The sequence below is a fragment of the Gorilla gorilla genome, chromosome 5 (genome assembly GCF_029281585.2).
Source record: "Gorilla gorilla gorilla isolate KB3781 chromosome 5, NHGRI_mGorGor1-v2.1_pri, whole genome shotgun sequence".
NCBI lineage: Eukaryota > Metazoa > Chordata > Mammalia > Primates > Hominidae > Gorilla > Gorilla gorilla.
In genome coordinates, this window is record NC_073229.2 from 47,695,726 (window position 1) to 47,708,618 (window position 12,893).

The 12,893-nt window shown below is 47.6% G+C and overlaps 2 protein-coding genes across 4 annotated transcripts in view; both read right to left on the reverse strand.

Moving 5' to 3' along the window:
• The window catches only part of LOC109027174 (uncharacterized), a 115,534-nt gene extending 108,283 nt beyond the window's left edge, over positions 1 to 7,251 (reverse strand). The window contains exons 1-3 of the mRNA XM_063707316.1: positions 7,190 to 7,251; positions 5,926 to 6,191; positions 5,619 to 5,812 (exon numbers count right to left, since the gene is read on the reverse strand). Of these exons, the coding sequence (XP_063563386.1) occupies positions 5,619 to 5,812; positions 5,926 to 6,191; positions 7,190 to 7,251 (522 nt within the window). The remainder of the gene's footprint in view (positions 1 to 5,618; positions 5,813 to 5,925; positions 6,192 to 7,189) is intronic.
• A 738-nt stretch (positions 7,252 to 7,989) lies between these two features.
• Positions 7,990 to 12,893, reverse strand: part of LOC101151917 (putative uncharacterized protein ZNRD1-AS1) — an 85,864-nt gene continuing 80,960 nt past the window's right edge. For all 3 annotated transcript variants that reach the window (XR_010134069.1, XM_055389884.2, XM_055389882.2), the window contains one exon: positions 7,990 to 8,681. Coding sequence is in view for 1 of the 3 variants with exons in the window: in XM_055389884.2 (XP_055245859.1) it covers positions 8,680 to 8,681 (2 nt within the window). In the remaining 2 variants the exon portion in view is untranslated. The remainder of the gene's footprint in view (positions 8,682 to 12,893) is intronic.

Genomic DNA, 12,893 nt, shown 5'->3' on the forward strand with positions numbered 1-12,893 from the left:
CAGCTCAGCATTCCTCCCCTCCCGGCTCTGAGTAGGTAGCTTCTAACTGGATATCCCATCAGGAAGCCCTGGGGCTCACAAGGCCAGCATGGAAATACATGGCTGGATGGAGTCTGCATCTGACCTGATGCTGGGGACCCCCTTGTTCAAGGAGCCCTCCCCTCTCCATAATCTACACTTGGGCTGTGATTGTCCCTGCCTGATGTACTCATCCCTGGAAATGCAGCTCCACACCAGAACTGTTGCTTAGTGAGGCTGCACAGTCTTCCTGCTGCATTCCTAGCAGGGATTCCACCCAGGCCACTGCCATCGCAGCTCACAGGGGATCTTCTTCTCCTTGTGGAGTAGGGGGTTTCTTGAGGCCCCTCAGCCTGAGGCTGCCTCCACCCTTTGCACCTGGGGATTGCCACTGCCACAGCCACAATCTCCCACATGGACCCTCTGAGAAAGGAAGCTCCAAATTTGAGTTCCTGTTCCATTCAACATCCTTCACAACATCAGTATTGGAGGAAATCCTATTAAGATTATCCAGCTGAAATTATGTTGATGGACACCAACATTTAAAGCAGGAATTTTGAGAAATTAACATGTAATTTTCATACCCTTTTTCTGGCCAATATCCCAGTGACCTACGAGGAAACCATCCCTGCCTACAGGGAACCAGAGCCTGACAATCCCTCTACGGGAGACTCCGCAGGTGAGAGCAGGAGTGACCACAGACCTGCACTTCCCCTGCCATGGGTGCCTCCTGGACGGGACCCTCTTGCTGCAGGGCAGGGGACGAACCATTCCATCTGCCCAGGCCTCAGGGACCGACTAACAGTACAATTAGGTTCAAGGATGAGACTCCACCACCCCACTGGCCAGACACATAGAAGTGGGGAAATGGCAGAAAGACTCAGGTCTCCTGGACACCCCAGCCTCTCACTGTCCCCTGCACTGCCTCTGTCTTTGCAGAAACACAAAACTTTCTGCTTTCTCTTTTCCTCTCCCCTCAAACAACATGACTGTGGGGGAAACAATTCTGACTGTCTCTTATTTTAAACTTACCAGGCAATGACTAAGAAGAAAAAAATTGGCTCAGGAAAGGCAAAGTGAGGCCACAGAACACAGAACAAAGCCCCAAAAACACAGCCCCTGGGGACTATGACCCTCAGGGGCTGGAAAAAGAAACACCTGGACATAGGATGAAAACAGGGACCACAGCTGCCCTGACAGGGGACTGGTCCCCACTCCCCAAATAGCCCACGGACATCTGCTTATCACCTCGTCCATATCATCTGCAAGGAAACACAGGGAGGCAGGGGCCACATGGTGGGAACCTGGAAAAAGCACAGCCTCAAGGGACCCAGAGGATATGACACCCCTGAGACAGCTCCCAGTCTCAGCCTAAGTTTAGCTCCCAGATGAGGCCCATAGGGAGCTGCAAAGTGGACAGAAGATGGCCGTGTGCACTCAGGACCCTCCCTGTTACAAGGGAGGCCAGAAAGGGAACTGCACATGCAGGGGCCCTCAGTCTGGGCCTCGTGGGTGTTTTTCTTGGTGTCCTCCTGATGGCTGGAGAAACAGAGGAGAGGGATGCAGAGAGGAAGGGACCAGAGGCTCTGCCTCTCCACGGATTCCTCTCTAGTTTCTAACCCCTCACCAGATCACAGCTGCCTTTACTATTTGCTCCCTCTGAGACCATGATCATCCAGGCCCTCAGCAATCAGCACGCAATTCCCAACTCACCCACCTAGATGCACCCTGGTAAACCTGAGAGACAGAGACCGCAATGGGACAGAGCATGTACCATGACCCTCCCTGCTGCCCACTCCTCACCTGCAGCAGGAGGAGGATAGCTGGATGTTCCAGGGCCTTGGCCCAGCCTTACCTTGGGCAGAACTTAAGGGTGTCAAAATAAGCTACATGTGATGGCTCATTTTCAATTCTATGTGCCTTAGTATAGGTTTAACATGGACATAAAGAGATACATGGACATAAAGAGACACATGGACACAAAGAGATAAAAAAGCAAAATGTACTAAGCCACCCTCCACCTCCTTCCTGCTTTCTTTTTCATGCACCAGCCAGGTGCTGATGGGTTGGGGCCTCCTCAACGACCGCCTCCCCACCTCACCAAAGAATTTAGTTTAGGTTAGCTTGCAACGTAGATAATCGTACCCTTTCTTATCATCTAAGTGCACCCATTAGGGCCATAAGTCAAATGTTTAAGGAGTCCTGAGACAATCACAATGCATTGTGGGCTGCAACAAAATGCAGCAAAAAGACTCTGAAGAACATACTGGAAGCCTAAATCAAACTACCAACAGGCAACATCCAGAAAGACTGTAACTCCGTAGTACTCTGCTAATGAGGAACTGGGGGAGGGATGTGTGCACTAGGGAATAAATTGTTTGTTGAAACTGTCCCTGGTGTGCCTGCATTCCAGACATCTGATACTGCAAAACTGTCGCTAAAAGTCTCTTTCACCGTTCTCTGGGTCTCTGAGTCCATTCTTTGGGTTCGGATGGGTGAGTTTGTTTCTTACAATCTAGTGGCCTGTATGGGGCTCACTGTGCTTGCGTGAAGTGAGACTTTGGCGGAAAGAAGAAAAGCGTACCACTGGATTCATGTGGCCGATTCTGTCCAGATTTCCCGGCTCCCCGCAGAAGCCACAAACAAACTTGAAACAGTTATTGAGAAGACAACGAAAGTGACACAGGGAAAAACAGAAAAGCAGGCACCACGGCAACCAGGCAACCTTGTGCACAAGCCCAGGTAGGAAGATTGGACTATGAGCACTGCCTTGGTCGTCGGGCATTTTCAGAGGTCAAGGGTGTGTGACTGAGAAGTATCTTAGATATGAAGCGAGCGCGGAGACCCAATCCATGGTTCTGTTCTCCCAGGAAGGAAACGGCTGGAGATGGACAAACCAGTTACAAAGGAGTTGACTTTCGAAGTGTGAAGAGACATTCAGTAAGCGGGGTTGAGTACACAGGGAAGCTCAGACTCAGGGAGCAACCAAAAATGGGAAGCAAGAATTCTAAGACTAGGGAACAAAGGGAGGAGGAAGCCGAGGAGGACCCCTCCAGCATCCCCCCAGATAGTCCATTGGGGAGGATGTTACAGGCTTGGGGGCATAACCCCTGAACCAGAAATAAGGAAAAACCAAAAATAATAAAGTATTGCTGTTTTCTCTGGCCTAAAGAGCCCATTCATCAGCCTTCAATCTTTTAGCCTAAGTTGAGCTCAAATAAGGACTGTGTATGCCAAGCTTTAATTCTTTATGTGAATGATAAAACCCCATCCTCACAAGAGGCGGTGGTTTATGATATTTGTTGGATTAGTGAATTAACCCCATGTTTCCCCTTAAAGAGAAATAAAAACAGCATAGTAAAGAGCCTTCACCCAATGAAAAGCCCTAGGATCCCCTAACACGCTTGCCCTCCACCCCCATACATCTCACAAAGTAGAGGACAGGGAGATCAGGAGGCAACAAGAAGGTTGGAGAAAAAGGAATCTGGGGGTCATGAAGGAGCTAAACCCAGTGCTCCCTTAATTCTTTGTCCAAATTTAAGGGAAAAATTAGAACAATGTAAAAAGGACATTAAGAATTTCCCTATTTCTTCTAAACAGCAGGTGTCTAACATGTACCCTCTCAGAAAAGACCCTATGGGACAGGGAAAAATTGGATTTGTGAGTACGCCTTTAACAAGTACTGAGGTTAGGAATTTTAAAATGGAAATGACGTCACTCTTAGAAGCTAGCTCTCAGTAAGGCTGCAGAGGGTCTGGGGGGCTACATATGGAAAATCAGAAGTAGGATCGTAAACTCAAATGACTACAGGGTCAGCAAATAATAAAAAGGAGGGCTGCAGGGCTGGGTGGGAACTGTGGTGGCTGCTCAGCTGTTCTTACAGTGCAGGCACTGTGTTGTCAGGAGTAGCAGGACGGGTCCCATCTCCATGGCCTCAACTTTGCCAACCTAACAATGGTTCAAGAAGCGGGGACTTAGCTGGGCTGTGGAGAAGGCCCCGCCAAAATTTCGTCAGTCACCTCGTCCCACCCTAGCGACTGATCACCCAATGAAAATGGACGCCCGGAGCTGAGGATCAATCATAAGCGGGGGGTGGGGGGGGGGGGGCCACAAGCCAAATAGAAAGTTCACGACCAATTACAGATTTCTTTGTTCTTTCTCCACTCCCACTGCTTAAAAAAAAAAAAGGAAAAACGTCTTCGCAATTAGATAATGGCGACTGTAGTACAACCTCGTGATTATGCTAAAAGCCACTGAACTGTACACTTGAAAACGGTAAATTATGAGGCACATGAATTATATATCTCAATAATAATAACGCTGTCCAGAAAGCCTCTTTCAATTGAGGGAACTGCCTCCTCCCCAATACACATTTCTTAGTGTTCAGGGCACCTAGCCAGGGGTCCTCAAACCTATCTTCATAGAACCACCTGAAGAGTTTTTAATATCCACGGTCCCAGGCCACAGCCAAAACCAATGGAATCAGAAAGCGTAGGTTACATCTAAGCCTTAGTATCTTTTAAAGCTCCCTGGCTGGTTCCAATGTGTAGTCAAGTTCTAGAGCCACTATTCTAGCCCACGGTTTGAACATCCCTGATGGTACCAACTCAGCCTGCCTTCAACCTCATCAATTATCTTTGTTTTTATTTTTTTCTTTTTTCCTTTTAGAATGGGCTGGGGGATCTCACTCTGTCACCCAGTTGGAGTGCAGTGGTGTGATCATAGCTCACATCAGCTTCCAATGCCTGGGCTGGAGCAATCCTGCCACCTCAGCCTCCTGAGGAGTAGTTGGGACTACAGACGAGTGCCACCAAGCCCAGCTGTCATTTACCATCTGGTACCAACCCCCATTAGACAATGAACCGTCTGTGATCAGTAACTGTGTCCATTCCATCTTCGTCAGCCTTACAAACATATTTTTAAAATGGAACTATACCTATGATTACTAACCATTCCCCGAGACCCCTAGCCTACACTTTTCTGTAGATGAAGATGTCATACATCACAGAGTTTTAACAATTACTTAGTTTTCCCATCCACATTCACTGATTATTTATTTCGATCATCATACTTGATTGAGCACAGCAGGGACTGGGGTCTTGTCCCCACCTTAGAGAGATTATTTACACTGCTATAGGTCACAAGGGTAGTGAGGGGCAGAGAGGGAGATGGACCCAGCTCTCCTGACACTGGTCCCAAGCTCTTCCCTCCACAGTGTCTACCCTCTCTCGAGGACTTTTTCTCCCTGCGCCAGTTCCAGCAAAGGGTCTCATTCAGCTCATCTCCAAAAAGACTTTTACTACTTCAATGACGACAATAATAATAATAATAATATGCAAAGTTTGTTCCAACGCATTTAGAGGTGATCGCGACAAGACATGAAGCCAATCCCTCCCTTTATGGGATAGGGGAGGCCGTGTGATCTTGGACTTCGGGTGAGTCGTTCCCCAGAGTCTAGGCCTGGCTGCCCCTCCCCAACCAAACCTCCCAGGTCTTTTCTGTCCAAAGCGATCCCCCTCTACCCAACCTCCAGCCCCTTCTTCTCAGGCCCTTCAATTACGTTTTCTCCCTCAACACTCGCCATAGATCCCTGGACTTACCAGCACACAAGCGATTTTCCCCTCGCAGACTTTAGGCGCCACTGCTGGGTCCGGAAAAGAAAGAGAAACGGCCCAGAGCGGTCGCTTGTTGCTTGTGTAACTCAGGAGGGGGCTGCACTGGGCGCCCGCGCGCGTTTTCAAGTCGGCCCGGAGTTCACCGCGAGGACTGGGATCACCCGTCACCCCGCCCTGGTCTACGGAAAACGAAACGTATTTACTGGTATAGAAACGGAACGACAGCGCCTGCCGGCTGGGGAGGGCCAAGCTGCCTTCAGACTTCTGGGCTCCAGCTGCGGGGCACTCACACCTGCCGCTGTGAAAATGCAGACCCGCGGGACAGGAATTCCGAGTCCGGGGTGGAGCGCGATCTGGAATCGGGCTCTCTTGAAACAGCACCGCGGTGGATTCGGATCCGGGTGAGTAGGGAACTGCGCCTCAGCCCCTCCCACGGGCCGCCCACGTTTTCCAGGATCCGAAAACGCTTCCTGCTGTTCCGCCACCCCTGGAAGGCGGCGCCGGCCTCTGGGCGGTTCTGATGGAAACGGGCTCCACCACCCGCAGGAAAACTCACAACTAAGGGGCCAGGAAAAAGCCTCTCAGGGTCCCGCCCCTTCAGTGAGGATCCTAATTTACACCCCGAGTGTGGCCCCGTCAAAGCCTGGAGCGAAGGTCACTGAAATGATACAAGATCAGCGGTGCCCAGGGCGCTGCGGCTCACAGAATGAGGTTACAGCGCCGCCTCGCGTCCCTTCCCTGACCTGCCCCAGGCGGACGCTGTGACGTGTGTTGGCCTCGAGGCTGGAATACACCGGGGATCAAGTGCACAGAGTGGTGAAAGGAGGGAAGGTTGGGGGGACGTTTTGAAGAAAGGAAGGGAGAGGGAGAAAACGGGAGAGAAAAGGTGACTGCGAGAATAATATTTAAAATATGTGGTTTTATTATTTCTTTTACTTTTGCCCTTTATTTAGTTTTGTTATTTATGAGCATTTTTACCATAGCTTTTTTTCTCCCTGTGTGAATTTGTAAATATACAGCTTATTATTATTATTTCAGAGCCTGCGAGATAAGTTACAAAGAACATGAGCTTCTACCTCCAGATGTGCCAGGGTGCATCTCTTGGGTACAAGGCTTTTGGCCGGGCGCAGTGGCTCACGCCTGTAATGCCAGCACTTTGGGAGGCCGAGGAGGGCAGATCACGAGGTGGGGAGATAAAGACCATCCTGGCTATCACGGTGAAACCCCGTCTCTACTAAAAATACAAAAAATTAGCCGGGCGTGGTGGCGGGTGCCTGTAGTCCCACCTACTCGGGAGGCTGAGGCAGGAGAATGGCGTGAACCCGGGAGGCGGAGCTTGCGGTGGGCGGAGATCGCTCCACTGCACTCAAGCCTGGGCGACAGAGCAAGACTCCTCCTCAAAAAAAAAAAAAAAAAAAAAAAGAAAAGGCTTTTGTTTTGTTTTACAAAATCAAAGTACAAATCTCAAATAGAATAATATTTTTAAACCGTCATTGGGGCATACTTTGCGTACAATAAATGTATCTATTTGAAATGTACGGCTGATTGAGTTGTACTGTTTGGCTGTTTTGCACACCCACGTATCTGCTACCATAATGAAGATAAATAACATTTCCATAGTACCCTAAAGAACAGCCATGTAATAAAATTTCATGCAGTCGTTAAAAAGAGGGGGATGAACTTTATTGTTATGAGAAGATCTGTGCCCAGCCTTTTACCCATTTTTAAAACTACAAGGATATATGGAATTATAATACCAGTAATACCACTTACATAATATATATTTTAAGTGGGAGAAAACCTTGAAGATTGCTCACCAAAATTTTGACAGGGATCCCAGGGACTGGGATAGCTTTGTGACTTTCAGTTTCTCTGAAATGTTGGAATTTTTTATTACATTATAAACTTGTATTTTAGCCAGGCAAGATGGCTCAGGCCTGTAATCCCAGCTCTGGAAGCTGAAGGATACCTTGAGCCCAGGAGTTCGAGGCTGCAGTGAGCTATGATCTCATCACTACACTCCAGCCTGGATGACAGAAAGAGACCTTGTCTCAAAAATAAATAAATAAAATTTAAAAATAAAAATAACAAACTTGGATTTGTATGGTGGTTAAGAAAGAATATTTGTTTGAAAATGTTATGAAGGTAACCCCCACACCCAAATAGTTACAGGATTTTAAAAACCAAAGTGTTAATTAAAACCCAACTCCAGAAACTCTCTTTTAAGAGGACTTCATATTTTCATGGCATTGAATCCTTCCCAAAATGCCTCTGATACAGCTGTTTTTAGTGCAGTAGAGAGATGTGTAACAATTTTACAAAAGGGGCGGGCTATAATAAAAAGGAAAACGCAAAATCCAGTGGAGACACACTGTCCCATTTATTTTCAAAGCACGTTTGAAAACTGCGCTGCTATAGTGTCTTTGGGTTGAGACAAAGTCGAGGAAAATCTTGTTCCTGGAGTATCGATTTCCGTTTTCCAAGGGCCAAAGTCTTTCGAAGCAATTCTAAAAACTCAGGCTGACTTTCGGATCTAAAGAAGTCTCTAGAATGTTTGTGCAGGCCTCCAAGCTGTAAGAATCCAGCCCGTCTTGGCGATGTTCTCTCGGGCTCCACCCAGTGGCAATAGCCGGAAGGACAGGACACAGTGAAACGGCATCAGTGAGTCAGAGTGCAAAGGAGGATTCCTGGCCCCAGCGCGCAGGATGTGCTTTGTCATAGTGGGGTTGGGGTAGCAAAGTGGAGGCAAGGACACTCAGGGAATAAATTGCAGAGGAAGAAGGCGCGCTAGAGAGGATTCAAAGCCTTCAGACTTCTCCTGTCTTTTCTTCCTGTTGGGTTGGAGGGTACCAACATGGTCCCTGGAGGGGAGGTCCGTGGGATGCAGAGAATGGAGTCGCTGCAAAGGGGCGTTGCACGCCCCACACAAGTGTCCCAGCTCCCTTCTCCCAGCTACTACTGATAAGTTCAGACTAGAAGGAGACCAAGATGTGTCCTTCGCAAAGTAGACTCCGTATCTCGCACTCTGGCTGGTTTACTAAATCCATCCTAGTAAAACACAAAAACCAAGAACCGAATTCTGCGTGTGACATTCCTGACCGCTAGAAGGTCCTCCCCCTCCCCATTCCTCGCGTGCTCCCTCCCTGCCTCGCCCCTTCCGCTTTGTCTTCACTTTCCCACCCTTGTCCATCTCTGGACCCCGCTCCTGAATATTTCCCGCCTTCATCAGAGGACGTCCCCTCATGGAGTACAGACTCCTCCACCTCCGGCAAAAAGAGACAAAGGCCACTGAGAGGGACCTGAGAGACTCCTGTTACTCCGCCCCTGAGGTCAGCCCGTCCCAGAGTTCGCTCAGGCTATGTGTGTGTGTGTGTGTGTGTGAAAGAGTGTGTGCCTATGTGTGTGTGTCTGTGTGTGTGCATGTGTGTGAATCTGTGTGTGAGTGTGTCTAAATATGTGTGTGTGTTCCTGTGTGTATGAGTTAGTGTGTGTGTGTGTGTGTGTGTGTGTGAGAGAGAGAATGAGAATCACGTGCTAAACCTGGCATCCAGGAAACCTCCCCACCTTGGCACTCCATGCAGGAGTCAGTGTTATGTGCACCTGTGCTTTTATTTCAGGAGCTGGGACAATTATATTAACCAGATGTGCAGAGTGCCAAGGTCCCCACCCCAAAAAGCATTAGAAAGGAAGGTGAGATTGGAGGGGCCCCTAACCTCTTACACACGGGGATCTTGAAAAAAAAAGTGCAGGACACTCCATTCTCTCCTGGGACCGACAGGGAAGCCAGAGCCACCATGCATGTCAAATTGCATCAAAGAAAAACCATTATAGCAAAATTTCCATGTCACATTTTAAAATCTACAGAATGGCTCAAATAGAACCACCTTCAAAAAAACAAATTCCTAGCTCAGCTGAGATCACTGAAGTTGGCTACCAGGTGTAAGGAAACTGCAGGTATAAAGAAAGACTCCTCTAGTTACAGCTGCAGCCCAATTGCCCCTGCATCTTAGGGCCCCTTGAAATGACCCTCTCCATTCAATAGTGCAGAGTGAGGCAATTTTCGGTGAGAAATGTAGACTGTCCTTAGGCCCCTGGGGTTTGTACATTTACTTTCTGACTTTTTAGATGTTGACTTCATTTTTGAACAAATTACAGTTATGTAATTTGCTTTGACTTTCAGTGTAAAACAGGAAAATGTTTCTGAAACAGGAAACAAGGGACAAGTGACCTGCACTGTCACCCCCCTCTGTGGCTCCCTGATGCAATAAAATTGTGAGCCAACAAATCCATGGCTAGGGAAACAGTAAAGTCCATTTCGGCAAATGTTTCAGATGTTCCTTCTTGCCTAGTAATCTTCTAGCTTTACCCCAGCCTTAATATTTTAAGTCTACACTTTCCTGACTGTTGGTTTTTAAATAATTCATGTACATTTATTATTTAGGTTTGTTGCAGTAAGCCATCTGGAATCAACTGTGGAATGAAGTTCAGTAAATAAATGTGTGGTTCTCTATTAAATAACTGCTAAGACCATCTGAAAAATGTATTAACCCCAAATCCAATCACTTCTCACTCTTCTACTGCCTCATCCCCAGAGCCATCCTCTGTAGGATAGTAAATCAGAAGGGCCTTCCAGCTGGGCTGCCTGCTGCCTCTCACGCAGCTGTCCATCACCCACACAACAGGCAGAGTGAGCCTTTCAAATGGGAATTAGAGCACATCCTCACCACCACATCCCACAGACACTCCAGCCTCTTCCCTTCCTCTCACCATTTCCTATCAGCCCCTCAACACAGGGCACCCCTGGCCATTCTGGCCTCATCCCACCACTGTCAGCCCAGCTCACTTGTCTCCACTCACACCAGTGTCTTGTCACTGCTCCATCCTGTCTCTGCCGCCAGTCCCTGCTGTGACTCCCACATGAACCTGCTCCCCAGTGATGTACATGGCTCACTCCTCACACCATTCAGGTCTCTGCTCAAATGTCCCCTGGTCAAGTTCTCAGGAACCTCTTACCCAACAAAATATATCTCCTGCCATCCTCACTACTATCAATCTTCTAACCCAGGCATATTTTCTCCATAACAATTGCCACTGATATTAGAATAGTTTTTAAAGTTGTTTTCTCTATCACTGAAACATGTTCTTTGAGGCCAGGATTTTGTCCAGTCAGCACTTGCATCCCTAGCATCTAGAACATCCCAGTACACAGGAGGGGCTTGAAAAATAAGAGATGAATGATGGGTGAGTTCAACTGGTATGCTGCTTTTGAGAAGCAATTTCATAACATGTATAAGAAACATTAAAATATTCATGCCCTTTGACCAAATAATTTATATTTGAGAAATCTATCATTCTAAAACAAAATCCAAAATATAGGAGAATCTTTAGGTATAAGGATATTAATCAGACATTATTTGCAATAAGGAAGAAAAACATGCAAAAGAAGAGTAGCTACGTTGTTTTTTGTAAATAGTACACAGCTGGCCAAAGTAGTGTTTAGGAAGAGTTTGTGATAACATATAAAGTTGCTCATAGGTAATAATAAAGTTGGAAAAGCAAGATCCAAAATAACTCATACCATGTGACTACACTAAGTTGTCCTGCACAGGCACCCACATACACAGAAACCAGGGGTGGAAACTCAGGGGGCGCCTGCAAAGCACAGCTCCAGGGTTCCTGACCACTGATGTCTGTGAGGCTGTGCCAGGCAAAGATTCATCCTGAGCCTCCCAGTGGAGACACAGGTAGTTTCCATCTTTTTGCTTCTCTACATTTTTTACATTTCCTGTAACTGAGCAGATTCTACTTTCTAAAAGCATAAAATACTGATTATGAAGTTTTACAGTATTTGAAATACAATTTTAATGAAAAAGTCCAAATGTCCTGTCCCAACTCAGGTCACTTTCTTTTCTTTTTAAAGATAGGGACTCGCTCTGTCACCCAGGCTGGAGTGCAGTGAGTCGATCATAGTTCACTGCCACGTCAAACTCCTGGGCTCAAGTGGTTCTGCTGCCTCAGCCTCCTGAGTAGTAAGGACTACAGGAAAGCACCACTATGCCCGTCTAATTTTTAAAAATTATTTTGTACAGAAGACTTCTCACTATGTTTCCCATGCCAATCTTGAACTTCTAGGCTCAAGTGATCCCCCTGACTTGGCCTCCCCAGTGGTCAGGGATGACACGCATGAGCCACTGTGCCCAGTCCTAATTTAGCTTAAAGCAGCTTCTCCTGTCAACTTCACAGGGCAAAATCTCCAGCTGATGGAGACTTCAGAAAGAAGAAATAAACTCTTCCTTTCTGTAAATCCTTGAACTCCCAGCTACAGTGATCCTCCCACCTCAGACCCCTGAATAGCTGGCACTACGGGCGCACGCCACAAGCCCCAGCAAATGTTTTGTGTTTTTTGTAGAGATAGGGTTGTGCCATGTTGCCCAGGCTGGTCTCTAACACATGGCCTCAAGCGATCTGCTGCCCCAGGCTCCCAAAGTGCTAGGATTAGCATGAAACCCCACAACAGGCCTGTGGCTGAGTATTTGGAGCCTAGGCAGGAAGTTGGTGTGGGGTTTGCACCTGGCTAATCTGAAAGGCAGTCCTGAAAGGTAATGTGTGATTAGGTGAGCCTTGGAGAAGCATGGATGTCTCTAATGAGAAGAGAACAAGAGAGATGGGAAGCTTCTAAAAGTCAATTTCAGTGGGCCCTGTGCTCACACAGCATTGTGATTTGGAAAATCTTCTCCCAGCCACTTTTGGCTTGTGGTGTTTTGTTTTGTTTTGTTTTGTTTCGTTTTGTTTTGTTTTTGGAGATGGAGTCTCCCTCTGTCACCAGGCTAGAGTGCAGCGGCATGGATGTTGGCTCACTGCAACCTCCGCCTCCCAGGTTCAAGCGATTCCCCTGCCCGAGCCTCCCGAGTAGCTGGGACTACAGGTGCATGCCACCATGCCCGGCTAATTTTTTGTATTTTTAGTAGAGATGGGGTTCCACCATGTTGGCCAGGATGGTCTCAATCTCCTGACCTCATGATCTGCCTGCCTCAGCCTCCCAAAGTGCTGGGATTACGGTGTGAGCCACCCCACCTGACCCAGCTTGTGGGTTTTTATTCCTCCTTCTTGTCTGCCAGGTCATTGCAGGCAATCCCTTCATTTGGTAAATATTTATCAAACACCTACTGTGTGCCAGGCATTGTGTTAAAGGATCTGGGGCTGAGGTAAGAGGAACCAAACCCCCCTTGCCTTCGAGGTTGAGCCAGTCTTGCTCAGGCA